Source organism: Lontra canadensis, unplaced genomic scaffold (assembly GCF_010015895.1).
Source record: "Lontra canadensis isolate GAN:19392208 unplaced genomic scaffold, GSC_riverotter_1.0 scaffold30, whole genome shotgun sequence".
NCBI classification, from domain to species: domain Eukaryota; kingdom Metazoa; phylum Chordata; class Mammalia; order Carnivora; family Mustelidae; genus Lontra; species Lontra canadensis.
Window position 1 is genome coordinate 20,930,149 of NW_022631024.1, and position 17,573 is coordinate 20,947,721.

The 17,573-nt window shown below is 58.0% G+C and overlaps 1 protein-coding gene across 1 annotated transcript in view; it reads left to right on the forward strand.

Annotated features, from left to right (window-relative positions):
- Positions 1–17,573, forward strand: part of CACNA1B (calcium voltage-gated channel subunit alpha1 B) — a 143,807-nt gene that overhangs the window by 41,279 nt on the left and 84,955 nt on the right. Inside the window, exons 15-17 of the mRNA XM_032865594.1 lie at positions 4,944–5,061; positions 7,274–7,341; positions 10,311–10,420. Of these exons, the coding sequence (XP_032721485.1) occupies positions 4,944–5,061; positions 7,274–7,341; positions 10,311–10,420 (296 nt within the window). The remainder of the gene's footprint in view (positions 1–4,943; positions 5,062–7,273; positions 7,342–10,310; positions 10,421–17,573) is intronic.

Here is a 17,573-nt window from a genome sequence, read left to right on the forward strand (position 1 = left end):
CAAACCTAGATGTGTTGTGATGAAGAGAAAATCTTAAAAATGACCCTAGAAAGCGTCTCCCCACAGAAGAATGACAGTCTGAGGGTCGGGGAGGGAATGTGAAGTCCTGGTGTCGGGCCACCATGGCCCCAGCATATTGGCTGAGAGAGCCGGGACTCAAGCACAAGGGGGAGCTGGCCGTGTTCAAACGCAAATGCGGAGGGTTACCAACCGCCCGGTCGCCGAAAGCACCACAGACTCCGTATGTTTAGTAAAACCAACGACTTAGAAGAAAAAAAAATAACATTACACTAACCCACGAAGAAATGAAAGACCTGAAGTATTTCAGAAATTGAATGATTAAAAATCTGCTTACCCAAGCCGCCATGTTCTGGTAATTTTATGAGTGAATTCTATGAAAATTTAAGAAAGACGTTATTCCAGTTGTATGTGGATGACTCCAGAAAAGACAAAAAGGAAGGTACTGGCTGGCTTTATGAGTCTAGAATCACCATGATAAAAAACCCTCACCACGCTAATGTGGATCTGCTGCTTGTGACTTACAGGAAGAGACCACAGCCGGGGGTGGGTGTAACACAGCGGAAACTTTTACTGCAGTAAATAAGGAGATCACAAGGAATACTTCTCAAGCCAGGACTCCATGTAGGGGTGAGCGGGTTCCTTTGGGTTAGGGTTCAGATGAATATTCAGAAAGGGGAGCTTTGTCAGTGGATAGGCTTCTCCCTGGGGAGGAGGAAGGCAGCGGGCATAAGGTCACACGTGCATACTCAGGACACACGCACCGTATGTTGTGCTCATGGGGTCTGGGCTCCAGCGTGAAGTGTGACTGCAGACGGCACAGGACAATTTGGTTAACCACAGAACACAACAGGAAATGGGGTCCTACTTTGTTCCATATTTGAAATGAGTTTGTAGACTAAGACCTGAATGTGAAGAGCAAATCTGAAATTTTAGAAGGTGCACAGGAGTGTAACAGCACCAACTCAAGGTAGGGAAGTCCTTCTTAACATACAAGAAGCACAGATCATAAAGGAAAACATTGACAAATTTGATGGCTAAAATAGACCTTTCTGTGCATCAAAAGACACCATGAAAAGGTTTTAAAAAAGTCATAAACTTGGAGAAGACATTTCCACAGTATTAGAATAATCACTGACGTGTCCAGGTCTGCCAGTCAAAGAGAAAAGACAATGTCCTAGCGAGAGACAGAGTGTAAACCTGCGGCATCTCACAGGAGGGGAAGCTGGGCTGACGAAAAAGCCTGTGAGAACCATTACTAGTGCTGCTTGAGATGCAAGTTAGACCCACCACGAGACAACCTCTCCACCCGTCAGCGGTGCAGAAGTTAAGAAATCCAATACCAAGTTTTAGGGAAGATGTGGAGAAATGGAGATTCCTCTATGCTCGTTGGGTTGGTCGCCCACTGGGGTAGAGTAATGTCATAAAATCTAATAACTAGAACTTGCATATGCGTGCTTCCTGTTGTGGGTCTGTGCTCTGCAGCGTCTCCTGCCGGGCCACACAAGGAGACGGGAGGCGTGGGAGATGGCATTGCAATGTTCCTTAGAGGAGCAAATAACTGGGTGTTGCCAGCGATGCCCATTGTCACAAGCACGGATAGGAAGAGTGTGTTGTGGTTTCTGTACAGCAGGAACACGAATGACCTAGAATTAAATGTGTTAACTCGGATGGATCTCACAAGTATAATATTAGGCAAAAAAAGAGCAAGATTCAGAAAAATACACAGCATATGATACTACTTAAATAAGGATGAAAACATGAAAAACAGTATCGTCTATGGCATCTATGCAGTGAAAACGGAAACGCTTGCCTGCGAATGAGGAAGACTGGATGCAGGCGCCGTGCCGCTGGGAGGCTGGGGGCGTTCCAGTGGGGGGATGCCTCTCCCTTTGACGGCTCTCAAGCCCGGTAGTCGGTACACGGAGGTCTGCTGGGAATTCCCCATCGTTCCTTTCTAAGTGTTTGAAAGAGGACTGAAATAAAGTGTTGAGGGATACAAAAAGGTAAAGTAGAAATCATCTGCAAGAAAGCTGGTATGATACTAAGATCAGCCAAAGTTCAAGTTAAGGGAGAAAAGCTTTGGTAAAAATGAGTGCGTTCCATAACAACAGAAAGAAGGCAGCGATCGTGGGCCAGCATGACATCATAGCACCCTGAGCAGCAACGGATAGAAGCCCGTGGACGTACCCACCTCACACGAGGTTTGGGATACGTTTCTGTCGAAACGTAGGATGAGGTGAGGTCTGTGGAGCTCTTCACCCAGTGGACAGCGAACGAAATAGTCTTCATTTGGGACACAGAGGACGTTCATGGAAACTGACCACTTGTTAAGTCACCCAGGAAATTCCTACAAGTATTGAGGAATTGTCATCCTGTAGAGCACATTCTTAATGGAATGTAAATAAACATATCATGTGTAAGAAGTTGTTTGAAACCTTCCCCAGATTTGAAAGCTGAAGGCCCGAGCTAAACAAGACTCCACAACAGACTCACAAATGGTTAGATGTGAATTATGACATCCAGACTTATGGAATGAGACGGAAGCGATACTTAGAGGAAAACCTACAACTTTAAATGCAGTCATCAAAATAAAAGGAAGACTGGAAATAAAGTAGTGATGTTCTTGTCTTAAAAACCTAGAAAAGTGAACAGGTAAACAAAAGAAAAATTGAAAGCAGGAAAAAATGGTTAATAACACAAAACTAAAACACCAAAATGGCCAAATCGTAAAAAACTTGCTGTCGGGGGGACTAATACAGTAGACAGCATCTCGGCAAGACCGGCCAAGAGAGAACGCACAGATGAAAACTAGAGACTGGGGGGGGGGGAGGCATGCCTGCAGGGAAGGGAGAGATTATTTTAAGTCCCCAAAAATATTATGGCCAGAGATTTGAAAACTAAGGGGAAACATGCACTTTTATAGGAAAAACTCAAACACATAAATTAGCTCAAGAAGAAATTAAAAACCTGAATAGCATTCTAACCTGCCCTGGGCCTGGCACAGGTATAAGGTGATGTCCTACCTTAGATGTCCTACCTTAATGTCCTACCAAGGACATAAAATTCACTTGTGCTGCTGAACACGAGACCAACAAACAAAAATATAGCTTTCCTGTGACTTAACCATTCGGTTGAAAAATTCAATTAAAATGAAATATTTCATTCTAGAGGCAACAAAAGCTATAAGGCACCCAGGAATCTAGAAACAGTATGTAAGCCTTTTATGGGGGAAATTATGACTTGTTATCAAAGGGCCTACAGATCTGGGTACACAGGGGTATATTTATAATGGGGAGGGAGGCCCAAAAGTGGCAAAGGCATCTGTTCTCCTAATTTAATCTCTTGGAATTCAGCATATTGATAACGCGGAAGACTCAGCATCCAAGAATCGCCAAGACAATTCAGGAAGGTTTGCCTTACCACGGGTGAGAGTTTTCACGAAGCTACGGTGGGAGGGTTGGGATACGAGGACGAAACATCAGGAGAGCAGCCGAGAGAAGCCAGAAACATGGCCAGGCTCAGTGGGAGGCTGGCCACAGCTGGAGGAGGGGCCCAGGATAGTTTAAGCAGTAGGTGTGTAAAAGCTGGCTTTCCACTGGGGCAGAACGTCGGTCTTCATCCCCACGCGTACCCAGAACAGGAAACACAGGCTCTAGTTGGATTAAAAACCTAACTGTGAGAAACCATACTCTACAGTGGTTTGAAGAAAATACAGAAGAGTATTTTTATTGCCTTCTAACGGAGAGGAATTTCTTAGATGCGTGGCACTTGGTCATAAAGCAGAAGCCGGGAGCTCTCCAGTGAGTAGTTCCTGCAGACAGAGGGCGGGAGCGAACGGGGACACTCTCGGAGGTCTCGAGGTCAGGGCGAGGAAGACCAGGCGTCTGGGGAGGCCCTGGAGGACGGCCCCTGACCAGCTGGCCCTCTCGCTCCTCAGCCAGCAGCAGCGTCCCCGCAGGCGTCGCCTAGGACGCCTCTCTTCAGGGCAGAGGTGCACGTGGCCTGCCTCCTGGCCGTCCCCGGTGTGGGCAGACCTTCCGTGCGTGCGGTGAGACTTGGCTGCACAACCTCGGGGAGAAGGAAGGCAGCGGACGTGTGGGGGAGGGCCTGAGGGACACTGTGCGCTGGGGGTCGGGAGTCAGGGGGTCTGTGTGCCTCGTGTGCGTGGACTTCAAAGATACGATCCTGGGTGAGGACGGCAAACCGATGAGTGGCGTGTGTCGTCTGACGCCTTCCCGGGAGTGTTGGAACATGCGTGGTGAGTTTGCTTCATAGACACGTGTGCCGTGTAAGTGGAATTCTACTGACATGGTTCCTCACCAGGTTTGTGATTGGATCATCTGTCGGGAGTGACCACGGCCAGTGGGACCTGATGCCCACGGGACAGATGTGAGCAGTGTCCATTTTGATGGGTGGACACGTGAACGTCTCTTACGTTCTCCTCCTGCACTTTCCCACATATACGGCAGCAAGGAGAGACCTGTTTCCTGACAGGCAGGGACTGCGTCCAGCCACCCTCTTTGCTGGACCCACCGTCTCCCAGACAACATCATGGCCCAGGAGGCTCTGGGGGTGGGAGTCTGGCCTTCCCAGCCCAGCCCCCTTTCCCCAGCTCAAGGCTACGGTTCTCCTCCTTGCCTTTGCCCACCTTTCCCTTCGCCTTGGTGCTTCCTTCTGTTTTTGGCCAAAAAGCTGAAGTGTATGCGTCTCCCGGGGCCTGTGTCTTTCTGGAAGTTTCTCTGGAGGACCGTGGGCCACTTTGCCCTCCAGAAGCGCTGTCCTCTAGCAGCCTGTGTGTGTGTGTGCACATGTGCCCCTGGGCTCTAGGGACACAGCCGTGTCTTGACCCTGAGCGTGCACCTGCGTGTGCCCGTGGGCGCAGGTGGTCAGGCAGGCGTGCCCTGCGGTGCTATTCCCCACAGATCCTGACGGGAGAGGACTGGAATGCAGTGATGTACCACGGGATCGAGTCGCAAGGCGGAGTCAGCAAAGGCATGTTCTCCTCCTTTTACTTCATTGTCCTGACGCTGTTTGGAAATTGTATCCTTCTCTGGGGCTGGGGTGCAGCATGGCTAGTGCTTGGTCTGGGTCTGCCTCTCCCTCCCCCCCGCCCCGCCCCCGTGGGAACGGTGCGGCTCCTCCCACAGGGGGACTGGCTTAAGTCTACACAGGGAATGTTCTGCAGGCAGCCTGAGCTGGGGGGATCTGGAGGCTGAGGGAAGCACGTGCCACACGTCGGTCTGCAGAGGGGACGGGACGGTCAGGGGCAGGCGCGGGAGGGACGCTGTGGGGAGACATGGGCTTTGAACCCTGATGGCCGAGGGTCTGGTCTTGTTTTGTTGGCCCACTTTAATTCAGTAACTAAATTTTGGCACTGGGCTTTTAAAAAACTGCTCCCTGCTGAACGTATCCTACCCTCAGAGAAATACGCAGCGAGGTTTCCCGTGCTGGGAGCCTGTTGGGCTCATGTTTCAGGACCTCGGGCCGGGAGGTTGTGTGTGGGGCCAGGGAAAGCCCAAGAGCTCCGTGGCAGCTCTGCCCTCAGTCCGGCCGCCGGGGAAGAGGAGGCTTCAGGGTCAGGACGTAGGAGGAGTGTAGTGGGCCAGGAGAGGGGGCGTGGATGTGGGCCCACTGCCTGGGAGGGAAATCCAGGCTGAGCAGGGACACTTGGGTCCTTAGAGTCTTCTGTACATCAGAGCCCCCGAGTGGTTGACGTGCAGGTTCCAGCCCACAAGGATGACGCCACAGGCTCCCCGGAGTGTGCTGGTTCTGAGGCGGTGGCCGGGGGCGCCACTCAGAGACCGCTGCCCTAATACCCTGCAGGGCCCGGAGAAAGGGCGGAGCTGGCCCAAACAGGTGTGAGTCATCTTCTCCCAGACCGCCCTATGGCTCTGCCCTATTTCCCCACACGCACACCCGGACACTTGACCCTGTTTGTCTCTCCTTGCCCCTGCCTGGCTGGCTCTCCGCTGGCCTGGGACCCATGACCCTGCAGGCCTCCATTCACACCATCTGTCAGCTCTGGACCCCACGGCAGGGAGTCCTGCCTTTGTGGGGGCAGGAAACCCAGTAAGGAGGAGTTGGGGGGGGTTGGGGGGGGAGTGTTTGTTTCACTGTTTAGCAGGTGGGTGGGACCTGGGGGTGGCTGACAGGAAACCCGGGAGTGGCCACCAGGGTTGTTGGAGAGGGAAGGAGCCTGCAGTGTTGACTCAAATGGTGGGGGTAGGGGTGGGGAATGAGTGCTGTCCAGAAGGAGGTACCGCCCCCCCCCCCCGAGACCGAGCAGTGGCCTGGAGCTCATCACAGCTCATCCTGACCCTGCACGGTCAGGCCGGGGGTGTCTGTGGTCAGGCCTTGTGCTGGCCAACGGGCGTCATTCCCTCTGCCTCTGTTCATCTCTCCGGCTGGGCCCTGAGCTCTGGCTCCTGGCCTTAGACCTGCTCTCCAGGTGTGGGAAGGCCTCTGAGGTGCTCGTGGCTGGGTTAGTGCAGGAAAGTGGACCCTAGCCTCGTGTCCCGTCCTCTCATCTGCTGGAGCCCTGAGCAGCCTTGCCTATGAGGCAGTACCAGGGTTCATGGGTCCCCTTGAGTCTCAGGGGCATCTCCCTGCCAGACTGGGACCTGACCAGCCACAGTCATCGCTGCTGGCCTTCTACAAACCTGCTGCTCATCACGGTTGGCCCTGGTGGAAATAGCTGCACCTGGGTTGGGTTGGGGGTGGTGCGTCCCCAGGCCTGTGGGGAAAGAGCTCTGTGCCGGGGCTCTGACTGGGGTGACCATTCCCCCAGAGGACACCGGCTGGATCTGAGATGGTGTGGTTGCCCTGGGGAGGGGCTGCTGCACCCTGGTGCTGGGCAGGGGGTTACAGGTGGTTTCCAACATACCACGCAAAGGGTCGCCCCACTCCAAATGTCGGCAGTGCTGAGGGATGAGGTGACGGGGGAGGGCCCAGGTCTGCTGGAACAGAGTGCAGGGACGGGCTGGTCCTGGGGACATGCTGCCCCGAGGCACACAGGACAGGAGCTTGTGGGAAGAGGCGGCAGCCCAGTCCGCTGGTCTTGGCTGTGTCTGGGGGTGACGGGCCAGTGGAGCAAGGGCACTGGAGGGGCATGTGGCCACTAAGGGAAGGAGGCTGAAGTCTTGTCAGGACCTGGGGAGAGGGGGCCCAGTTCTGCACGGGGGAAGCTGGGCTGTGACTGTGGGAGGCTGGGGGCTGGGGCAGAAGGTTCCCTTCCTTAGCTGGAGCCAACCAGACACTCTGCTGAATGTCTTCCTGGCCATTGCTGTGGACAACCTTGCCAATGCTCAGGAACTGACCAAGGTACGTGCATAGGGACACGGCCCACAGCCCATGAGGGACGGGGGGGGGCAGCCACCCGTGTCCCACTGCGTGGGTCCAGAGGGCCCCGCAGAGGGCCAGTCCAGGGTTAAGGACTCATGTGACCACTGTCCGGGCGAGTCTCCTCAAGGTCGCAGGCAGGTGGGAGTTAGGCTGCCGCTCGGGTGTGGTGATGGTGTGGAGGAAGCGTGAGAGACGCCAGGGCAGGAGGGGCAGCTTGTGGAGAAGCCGCGGCCTGGAAAGAGTGGCCGGAGCAAGAGGTGCCGCCCAGAGAGAGCCTTGAGGAGTGGGGGCAGACTACTGGCCTGGGGGGACGGACCGTGACGTGTATCAGGAGATGTGGCTGCATGAAGTGGCAGGTTCCCCTCTGCCAGAGCCGCGCGTGCGGTGGAGACCCTGAAGAAAGGTGTGGGGTCCCTGTGCTCATCCCTGGGCGGCGAGGGGGCCCCGGCGGTCAGTCCTGAGTGTGCATGGTTGAGCTGGGGCGGTCGCCGGGCAGTGCTGTTCTTCAAGGCTGGGCCTGGCTGGCTCCAGCGGGATCAGCTGCTGCCTCCTTGTCGGCGGGTCTGTGGCTCAGCAGGACGGCCTCTCGTCCCGGCGGGGGCCCAGTGGGCAGCCTCTAACACTCATCTCTCATCCTGGAGCCTGGCAGGCGGTGTGATTGTACACGTCCTCCCCTGTGGTTTCCTTCCCGAGGACACAGCCGTGGATGGGGCGGCTGGCTCTCCCGCGGTTCGGCCTCAGGCCTGTGCTTTGAACGAGCCCCAGCTCCTGGTGCAGAGGGTCCGGCCGCCTGTCGGGCCCCCTGCAGCAGAGACCCCGCGTGCTTGCTTTCTCGGTGGAGTGCGTGCCCTGTGTGTGTCCCTCTCTGTGCACGTGCCCGTGTGCTGGAGCTCACCCGTGTGCACACCCCTGCGTGTGTCTGCTGCGGTCCAGCACAGCTTGCAACGCCATTGCTGTCCTGGGGCCCAGCTAGACACAGGCCTTCCGTGAGGAAGGCAGGTGTGGGATGAGTCTGCTCTCCGCAGAGGGGCCGCTTGGGCCCAGGGCTCCCGACCGTGCAAGCCCTGCAGGGCCCCCGCCGCCCCCTCCCTGCTCTCTGGAAGATGGGCTCCTGCTGGAGGAAGGCCTAGTCACGTGTCTTCCTTTGCTTCTGCTCAGACTGCCTCTTCTCCCAACCCAGGCTGAGGCTGTGCTGGTGCCTGTGGGTAGAGATGCCTCCCTTGCTCTGGCTGCTGCCTTCTGAGGACGTGGAAGTCCCACTGGCCTGCTCATTTCCATGTCAGCCTGGGCGAGACGGGCTCAGCCATCCAGAAGTTGCTTGAGAGTGACAGTCTGAGACTCCTGGCTGGGCTGCTGGGGTGGGGCCAGGGGGCCCTGCATCCACAGAGCACATCTTGGGGTCCGGATTTCCGGGTCCCCAAGAACTGGTGGTGCCCAGGAGCCCTGGTGGTCTGAGCACTGGCTGTCTTGGGGCAGGGGTGAGCTTGCGTCTGAAGTTGTCACTGTCTCTTCCAGCTGTGCTGCAGTGAGGACACACCAGGAGGCCATGTCCTTGGGGCCCTGTCTCCATGCACAGACAGCCTGTGTGATGGCCCCTTGGGGCCATCTGCCCCAACTCAGGAATTCCCCTAACGTGGCAGCTGGGGCAGGTAGAGACCTAGCTGTGTCTGGCTGGAGGGCTTCTGGGTCCTTCCTGTACGTTCCCACAATGTATTACAACATCACGTTCTTTTCAAAGTGGAAATAAACTGAGTGGAGTCTCTAGAAACTCGCCCTTTGGCCTGGAGGGCTGGGGACGAGGATGGCATCTACAGCTTGAAGAAGGGCCTTGACAGGGCTTCTGTGGTAGATAGAGTTTGCCTGCTCTGTGGATTCTGAAGCTTGAGGACCTCTTGCTGGGAAGTCTGCAGGCAGCTAATGGTCTTAGTTCTGGCCATTTGGGGGGCCTCTAGGAGAAAATTTATGGACATTTTGGGCCACAGTGGGAATGTCACTTTCCATGGAAGCCAGGTGGGCTCGGGATTGGGGTATTTGGGGAAATACGGGTGGTCTCTGCAGTCTAGCTGAGTGACATGGAGGCCTTAGTTTCCCTCCGTGGGCCCACGGCACAGCCCCGAGCTTTCTTCCAGATCCCAGGAGCAGAGCATGTTGGTTCTTCCTGGAGACCTGGGGTCAGACCAGAGGGTCTGCCTAGATGTCTACTGTCCTTCTAATGGGAGGCAGAAGCAAGGTATCTGCACGTGTGTTGGAGAGTTGCGGGTCCTCCCCAGGAGCTTGGTGGTGGAGGGAACACAGGCACTGTGAGTGGCTGTCCAGGTGGACACAGGGAGGGACTTGCCACAGCCACAGCTGGAGACAGGTAGACACATGTGACCTGATGGGTCCGAGGAGGAAGAGCTCAAAGGCTAGGAGGTGGTCCTGCTAGATCTACTCCTGCTGATGATTCCTGTGAGTGATGTGGGGCCGGGATCTAGGCTCAGGGTGCAGAGTTCTGCCCCTTGCCTTTGCTCACAGCTTCGGGGCAGAGGCTTTGTTCAGGTGGGACAGGTTCTCCTCAGGCGGAAGGGCAGTGGGTGGGGGAAAGGAGGATGGATTTGCATTCTGACGGCGCCGAGTGGGAAGTGTTGTGGGACAGACACGCAGGCAGCAGCTGGGTCCCTGTGGCTGGAGCTCACAAGTGGGGTGGACGTCACCAGCTGTGGCACCCTGGCGGATGGCCCATAGCAGGTCTTGAGGCAAGACTCTTGGGGACTGTTGCCTTGAGTAGCAGGCATAGAAGGGGGTCCCTGATGGCTGCCAGAGAGCTTGTGTGGAATTGGTGCTCAGGGCTGGAGCCGCTGCCCGGCCCCCAGGTGCAGAGGGCAGGAAGGACTTACAGGCCACGGCGGGTGGTGGGGAGAGCTGATGTGGTGAGAGTAGACGCATCACACTTCTGTCTGTTCAAACAGGATGAAGAGGAGATGGAAGAAGCAGCCAATCAGAAGCTTGCTCTCCAAAAGGCCAAAGAAGTGGCTGAAGTCAGTCCCATGTCTGCCGCCAACATCTCCATCGCTGCCGCGTAAGGCTCTTGGTGGGGGGGAAGGCAGGTGGCGGGGGTCGCTGCAGTCTTGGGCTGGGTCCTCCACAGAGCGTTCCTCCTGGGGGCTTTCTCAGAATCCCTTATATTGGCTGGAGCTTCTTAGGACGCAGCCCCCAGGAGCCGTGATGCGAGGGAATGGCTCCCCTCTTGGCTCCCTTCCTGCAGCAGCCCGCGAGCAGCGTTCGCCGGGAAGAGCCCTGTGGCTTCTCCCCGTTCCAGGTGGAGGGAGGCCTGGCAGCGCGTGGCCCTCTCTCTGGGGGTCAGACCGGCTCTGACTTGGTCCTCAGCGGGCTTGGGTGGCTCCAGGCCTCTGGCTGGACACGGGGTGTGAGTCGGGTGTCAGGTTAGTGTATCTGTCTGGACTCCACTGTTTAGGGATGTGTTTTTGAGCCAGAAGATTCACGCTGCACGTTGGCAGCCCGGGAGACTTAATGCACTTCCCCAAAACATCTTCAAGGGTTCAGTACGGGGACAGAGGCCAAGGGAAGCCTCAAGGATGACAAAAGGTGAATGCAGGGCCAAGGCTTCCCCAGGGAAACTGGTCACCCTGAGGTTCCCCTGAGCCTCCAGGCACTTTGCAAACCACAGTGGGAAGAACTGGGGCCTCAGAGTTGGGACAGAGGGCCCAGACCAGGGCCAAAGGCTGCTGTGTGCTGGGGGAGGTCCCCCGTGGTAGGCAGGGAGGACTGGGACTGAGGGAGGACGTCTGGGCTAATATCATGGTGGCATGAGCGAGCACAGAGGAAGGAGCCTCCTTTCACTGGAAGCTCGCTCTCCAGGCCAGGCTGAGTGCACTCAGAGCTGGGGACTTGTCCTCGGTGCCACGGCCCACCCACCACAGACCTCCGATTTCCAACCCAGCAGGCCTCCCTCCCTCTCTCTGTTCCCCAGGAACAGCCCCAGGAACAGCCACAGTGACTCTTGCGTCTGGGCTGCTGAGTGTGTGTGCTGGCAGGCGGACGAGTTTGCAGGGAGAGCGGGTGTGCAGGTGTGAGAGAGGGCCCGTGTCTGCTTGTGTGTGAGTACACGTGTGTCGTGTGTGTGTGTGCGTCGTAGTGGCCCTGTTCTTGTCCAGCGGTCCCCAGGGGGATGGCCTGTTTGCTAGGAAGGCCTTTGCAGAGGACCTGCCCCTCAGCCAAACAGGAAGCACTGGCCTCTGGGGGAGAAGAAGCTAGAGGAGGCCCCTGACCCCGGGGCAGCTGCAGAGAGTCGGGGAGGACTCAGCAGTCATTACTCAGACAGCTACTGGGGGCTCAGGGCTCAGCTGTCTCTGGGTTGTTGGGCTGATTCGGTGACTTGGACGGCATGGTCCTGGGCTTGCTTGGTGGTGACCCGGCAGACGGCCCTTCTCGGGAGCTTTGTAGCTGCTGGCAGTCTGCGTTAGCAGAGGGAGCTGGTGAGCCTCTGACCCGTTCCTGGGCCTGTGGGTTTCTCTTCAGCATTTGCCTTCTCTGCGTTTAGAGGGGGGTGCTGTCCCATGGGCCCCATCCCTGCCAGAGCTGCCCGTGCCTTAGGGGTGTAAGGCAGGGCGTCTGTTGCCATCGGGCTGAGAGCTCTGGGCAGCAGGTGCTGGGGCCGTTGGCACAACCAGGGAGAACTCGTCAGGCCACCAAGAGAGGTCTGGGTGCTCTTCCTCCGTCCCTGTCCTCCTCCGGGGACAATGCTCTGTAGCCACGAGGCTGCAGACGGGCACACCCAGGCCCAGGGTGTGTCACAGTTCTAGCTGTGGGCCTGACCACCACCTTGGTGCTTCTTTTCTCCCAGGCGGAGCTCCCAGGGAGGCACAGGTGTTCTCCCTCACGGTGGGGCCTGAGCTTGGTGTCCACTCATTCCTGCCGTGCCAGCCTGGTTGTGTGCCGGCCTTGGCCTCTGTGCTCCCCCTTCTTGGGCATGTTCCTGGGATGCAGCTTTGGGCCTTTGTCCCCTGTGGCATGTCCTCCGTGTGCCTCCATCGGATGGCGGTTGGTCTGATGTGGTCACTGGAGATCCTGCCCCGGGGATGAGGTCTGAGCTCTGGGCGTGTGGTGTTGACTTTCCTCTCTGTCCGTTGCCCCCCACCCTCCTAGCTGTTTCTCTTCTCCCAGTGAATCGTGTTGGGTGGGTGAGCTTGTCTCCTGCTGCTGGTTGGGCTGTGAGTGAGGCCCTGAGTGACACTCACCTTGACTCTGCCCCCCCGTAGCCAAGCCATGTGGTCTGTGAGGCAGGAGGACTGGTCCAGAGGCTGTGGCACCCTGGGAGCAGAGGGGCCCTTACTGCCCTCAGTGTTCGAGGGGCTCCCTGGGTTCTGTGAGACTGTGCTGAGCCTGAGGGGCGGGGCTCCTGCTTCCTCAGAGTATGTCCCCGTCCTCTGGAGTTGGGCTATGGCCTCAGGTGATGGCCCCCTTCAGGCTCCTGTCAGGGAATGGATGCTAAGGCCGATGTGGTCTCCTGCTTCTCCGTGTTCGGTCACCCTTCTCCTCGCCTGTACTCCGAATGCTGACGCACACTCACCGTTCTCTCAGGACGCCCAGCACTCACTGTCACGTATGTTCACACCCAGTACCACACATGCTCACCTCACACGCGTCCACACACTCGCATGCACGCTCATACGCACGCACTGCGCGCGCACTCACACCCAGTTGCACACCCACCCACACCCACACACCTCTTTGCTCCTGGGACCTGTAGGAGGGTGAGTTGCTCTGAGCCCCTCAGTGTGTAGACTCGGCCTTGAGAAGGAGGAGCTGGGAAGCTGTGGGGTCTTCCCCTAGGGGAATGACCTCAAAGGGGAAGGATCGTAGAGATTTCTGGTTTCTCTCTTGGTTTTGGGAAGGTGTCCAGAGTCTCTGGAAAACGGCTGGAGTCCCAGTGAGGAGGTGGGTTGGTGATGTAGCCTGTGTGCCCCTGGGAGCGTCACGGTGAGCTGCAGCGCCCGGTTTGGAGCCCGAGGGGCCCAGGACTCAGGGGGGCAAGGGCAGAGTGGGGCAGGCAGGTGACAGGGCTCTGGGGGAGCCCAAAGGTAAGGTGTCCTGCGTTAGCTGGCTTTGCTCTGTCTCAGAGGCAAGGCAAATGCACAGGTTGTCCCACGGCAGCCCCGTGGCAGTGGGACACACAATGGCAGGCAAGAGCCATTTGGAATTCAGGGACGCTCGGGGCTGGCTCCTTCCAAGGCCTATGCCGTGCGTGGGGCCGAGGGTGCCAAGCTGTGGGGATGGACCCCGGCCGCAGCTTCTTGTCCTCTGGCCGTGGGGAGGGTGCTGTGCTCCTTCTTGTGTCATTGTTCCGCCCGATGCTCTTTCTTTCTCAACTTCTCTTTTACCCCGAGGTCTCAGCTGGTGCCCGTTCTGATGGACGCGTCCCCGGCCTCCTGCCCAGACGCCCACCGCAGCCTGTGCCCTGACCTGATGTGGCTTAAACGTGTTCTGTGCCCCTTAGAGCCCTCTCTGGTTTCTCACTTCTGTTTTGTCTTGTTTCTTGCATGTGCAGTTTCGTAAAGCACACTCGGGGCGCCGTGTCTCACAGCTCATCTGTCTCCAGCGTAAACTCACCGTGAGTTCCTCTGTTATGACACCCTCTGTGCCTTCACGGTGGCTACATGTGACACCTCCACCACCCCTAACTGCTTTTCCACCTCCAGCCCCTTGCTCCAGGGGCAGTTCCAGGAAAGCCTTCTGCAGCCGGCGGGGGACGGTGGGCACGCTTCCTGACGGTCCCGCGTCCTGATGGGGGCATCAGACTCTGCGCTCTGCCCTTCCTCTCCCTGCTGGTCCTCTTGTCTGCTGTTTGTCCCTGTGGCGTCTCTCTGGTGTCTTGGGCATTTTTCTCCTTCTCTTGAGGTGGCTGCTGCTGGGCTGCCATGGGCGCTGTGGCCCTTGTGTTTCCCACAAGGGAGAGCGTCCAGTCGGACTCACTGAGGACATTCACGGGGTCCTCCTGCCCCATCCTTTTTTGACTTGGGAGGGGATATATCTGGGACCCTTAGGCAGCTGTCCTAATGACAGCAGAGCTGCTCTCACGTTAGACCAGCCAGAGCCTGAGGTCGGCCACAGAAACCCCAATGTGTCACTCTTGGAGGAGACACCAGTCTGCCTGGGGAGGAGGTCCTGGGATGGTTGCCTCCAGGGGCTTCCTCTCCAGGGTGAGGCCAAGCGCTGCAGGTGGGCCGTCTCTGGAACTGTTGGCTGTGGTCTGGCCACCTGGATGGGGCAGCAAGGTGCCCTCTCTGGGGCCCAGTAGTGTGGGAGTGCTGGCCCTCTCTGAGCCACCTGCTCCCTGCTCGGCCGGCCTAGACCTGACACAGCTTGTTCACGGGCTGTGGGGACCCTGGTGTGTCCCAGGATAAGAACGCTGGGTCCTGGATGACTGATTCCCAGGCTGGAGAAAGATGTGGATGTCAGTACTGACGTGTCAACAGTGAGGGCTGCCTCCCAGTACCTGCAGCTGTGCATACCTGGCTCTCTCAGCCCAGAGACCCAAAGCGGGGTCGTGCCGTGGATGCTCCTGTTTGGGCCTTGCAGGTGTCCACAAGGCTTGGGTTGGGTGTGGCTGAATAGGGCTCTGCCAGCAAGCTGGGGTTGAGGCACTGTGGGAGCAGCTCCTCGTGTGATTCCTTAAAGAGCCTTTTCCAATAAGGAGTTGGTCTTGGAATACTGTCACTGTGTTTCAGATGGTGGCCTGGCCCTTGCTCTCACGTTCTTGGTGTTGTGAGCTCAGTGGAGAGGTGCAGAGACCTGGGTGGCCCACACTACTTCATGAACCAGACAAAGCAGGGACCGAACAGCAACCTGGTGCAGGTCAACTCAGACACCAGCAAGGAGGGGAGGCATGCTGCACGGACTCCAAGGAAGCCAGACCTCTCTAAGCAGTGGGTGGGTGCAGACAGCTCCAGGTGTCGTTAGGGCCCAAAGAGGCAGGGCGACCCAGCAGGATCAGAGCCACAGGGACCCAGGGGGGCTGTGTGAGCCCGGCTGCTCCGTGTCTTGCTCCCCTGGGAAGTTCTGGGGGAGTCTGCTAGCTCTGTGGCACCCTATATGTGACCGGACACGTCGTCCCTTCATGGAGTTTGGCTGGTCTCTGGGAGAGAAGGAGCTGCAGCTAGGGTCAGGGGGAGAGCAGGGCTGTGTCACCAGGAGCCTGTCCTGAGCTCCCAGCCTGCACACTGTCCCCACTGTCTTTATCACCTGTCTGTTCTGGCAGAGAACTGGCCCCAGGTCTTAGACTGCACCCAGCCCTCACCCTGAGGACCATGTGGCGCTGCGTCCCAGCCTGCGTCAGGTGGCCAGGCTGGCTGTCGGCCCTCATGGGCTCCTGTCACCCATCTCACATGGTTCAGCATTGTTCACTGTTGGATCCTTTATTTTGGTGCCAGGCTGGGACGGGTAGGTCCCCTGGGCTCTAGGTTGAAGTCCAAGGAATGGAAACAGAAGGTGGGGGGGTCTGTTGCAAGGTGTCCCTGGGAGCAGGGAAGGACAGCTTTGATGGCTCAGAGGAGGCAGGCCAGGACCTGGTGAGGCAGTTGATGGTGTTGGTTAGCAGATGGCCAGAGAGGCCACACTTGACCCCCATGCGTTGCCCTGCCTGCCCAACATAGGGGCTCCCAGGTGAGGGACGGACATCGTGCTCTTTGGCTTCCATTGTTGTGAGGCAGTGCCCTGGACATGGCTCCCCGCATTGGAGCCTGGACTTCCCCTCCAAAGGGGCTGGATCTGGTGATGCCAGATCCCACTTTGTGTAGGCGAGCCGCAGGCACTGGGCTGTCCCCTCACCCGGCCGCCTCTGGCTTTGCAGGTCAGCATGGCGCTCAGTGGCCCAGGGCCCTGATGCTGGTGGCCTCTCTAGCCTGGGCCCTGGTCTGGGACCCCTCAGGCTGTGACTCTGTGCTGTCAGTGTAGTCAGGGGTCAGGCCAAGGCCTCACCTCTTTAGAGACCTTTTTTCTGTCTTGTCTTTGTACACGTCTGACCCTGGCTCCGTCAGTGACTTGGCTGGAGGGCCCTCTATGAGTCTAGGCTCAGTGTCTTCATCTGTGAAGTAGGGAGGTCGCGGTGAGGGTTGGAGGCAATGGGCCACTGCAGTTCACAGCACAGTGTGGCTCTGAACAACTACCACGACAGTAGGTCCAGAAACCTCCAGAGGCTGGAGGACAAGACTCTGGCCTCAGACGAGGTTCCTGCTTGGCCAGGGTGGGACTGGGGTCGCCTACTTTGGAGGCCTTATTCAGCACAGATTCCAGAATGCAAAGGGTTTCTCATGTACCCTGGGCTGGGGAGCCCGACATGTGACTATGTGGATGAGGCTGTGGGGTGGTCAAACCTTGATGACCTGTGCAGGGACAGCTGAGCTTGGAGCACAGGCCACTCCTGGTGCTGGAGGGCTTCTCTGCGCTGGTGGAAGGAAGGGGCTCTCTGTGGAGCCAGGAGAGTGGAGGGCATTGAGGACCACAGGAGGGAGCATCTCTAGCTCCAGACCTAACTGCTGGGCTCCTGGGAGCAAGTGGTCACTGAGCCGAGTGGCAGGTGCCTGGATGGGGTTGACCACCTTAGGGAGCAGTCCCAGCTTATCCTTTGGCCCTGAGAGGGGGCCACTGCCCCCCCGGCACCTGGCTCCCTGGGCTATGTCTACCCTGATCCTGGGGACCTGCCTCTTCTCAGGGCCTCTCACAGACACCCCTGTCTCCTGGCCAGTGGCTGTTTTTCCAGAAGTGGAGGTGGAGAAGCCCCTCCCCGGGCAGCTCTGCTCCATGCTGAAGCGAGGCTAGCGCCCCAGGGCGGCTGCAGGGTGCTCCCTGCCTCCTGCCTCTTCCTCAGTCCTGCCCCATTCGGACGCTGCCCCCCTCCTCTCCCTGTTGGCCTTCCTAGCCAGCAGCCCACCTGCCCTGGAAGCCTGTTTGCCACCTAGTGCTGGTGCCTGTCATTCCCACTGCCCTGCATCCCTTGGCCAAGGGCCCCTGTACAGCTGCTCCAGGGTGGCCTTGAGCCCCCCACTGCCCACCAGCAGGCTGGTGCTCTCACAGTCGGTGGGGTCATGATGGGGTGGGGGCAGGGCCGAATTCTGGGCCCCCTGGGTGTCCCTTACTTGTTCTGTACCGGTTGTCGGGGGTCTCCAGGGCTCCTGCCCCCCCCCCCCCCCCCCCCCCCCCCCCCCCCCCCCCCC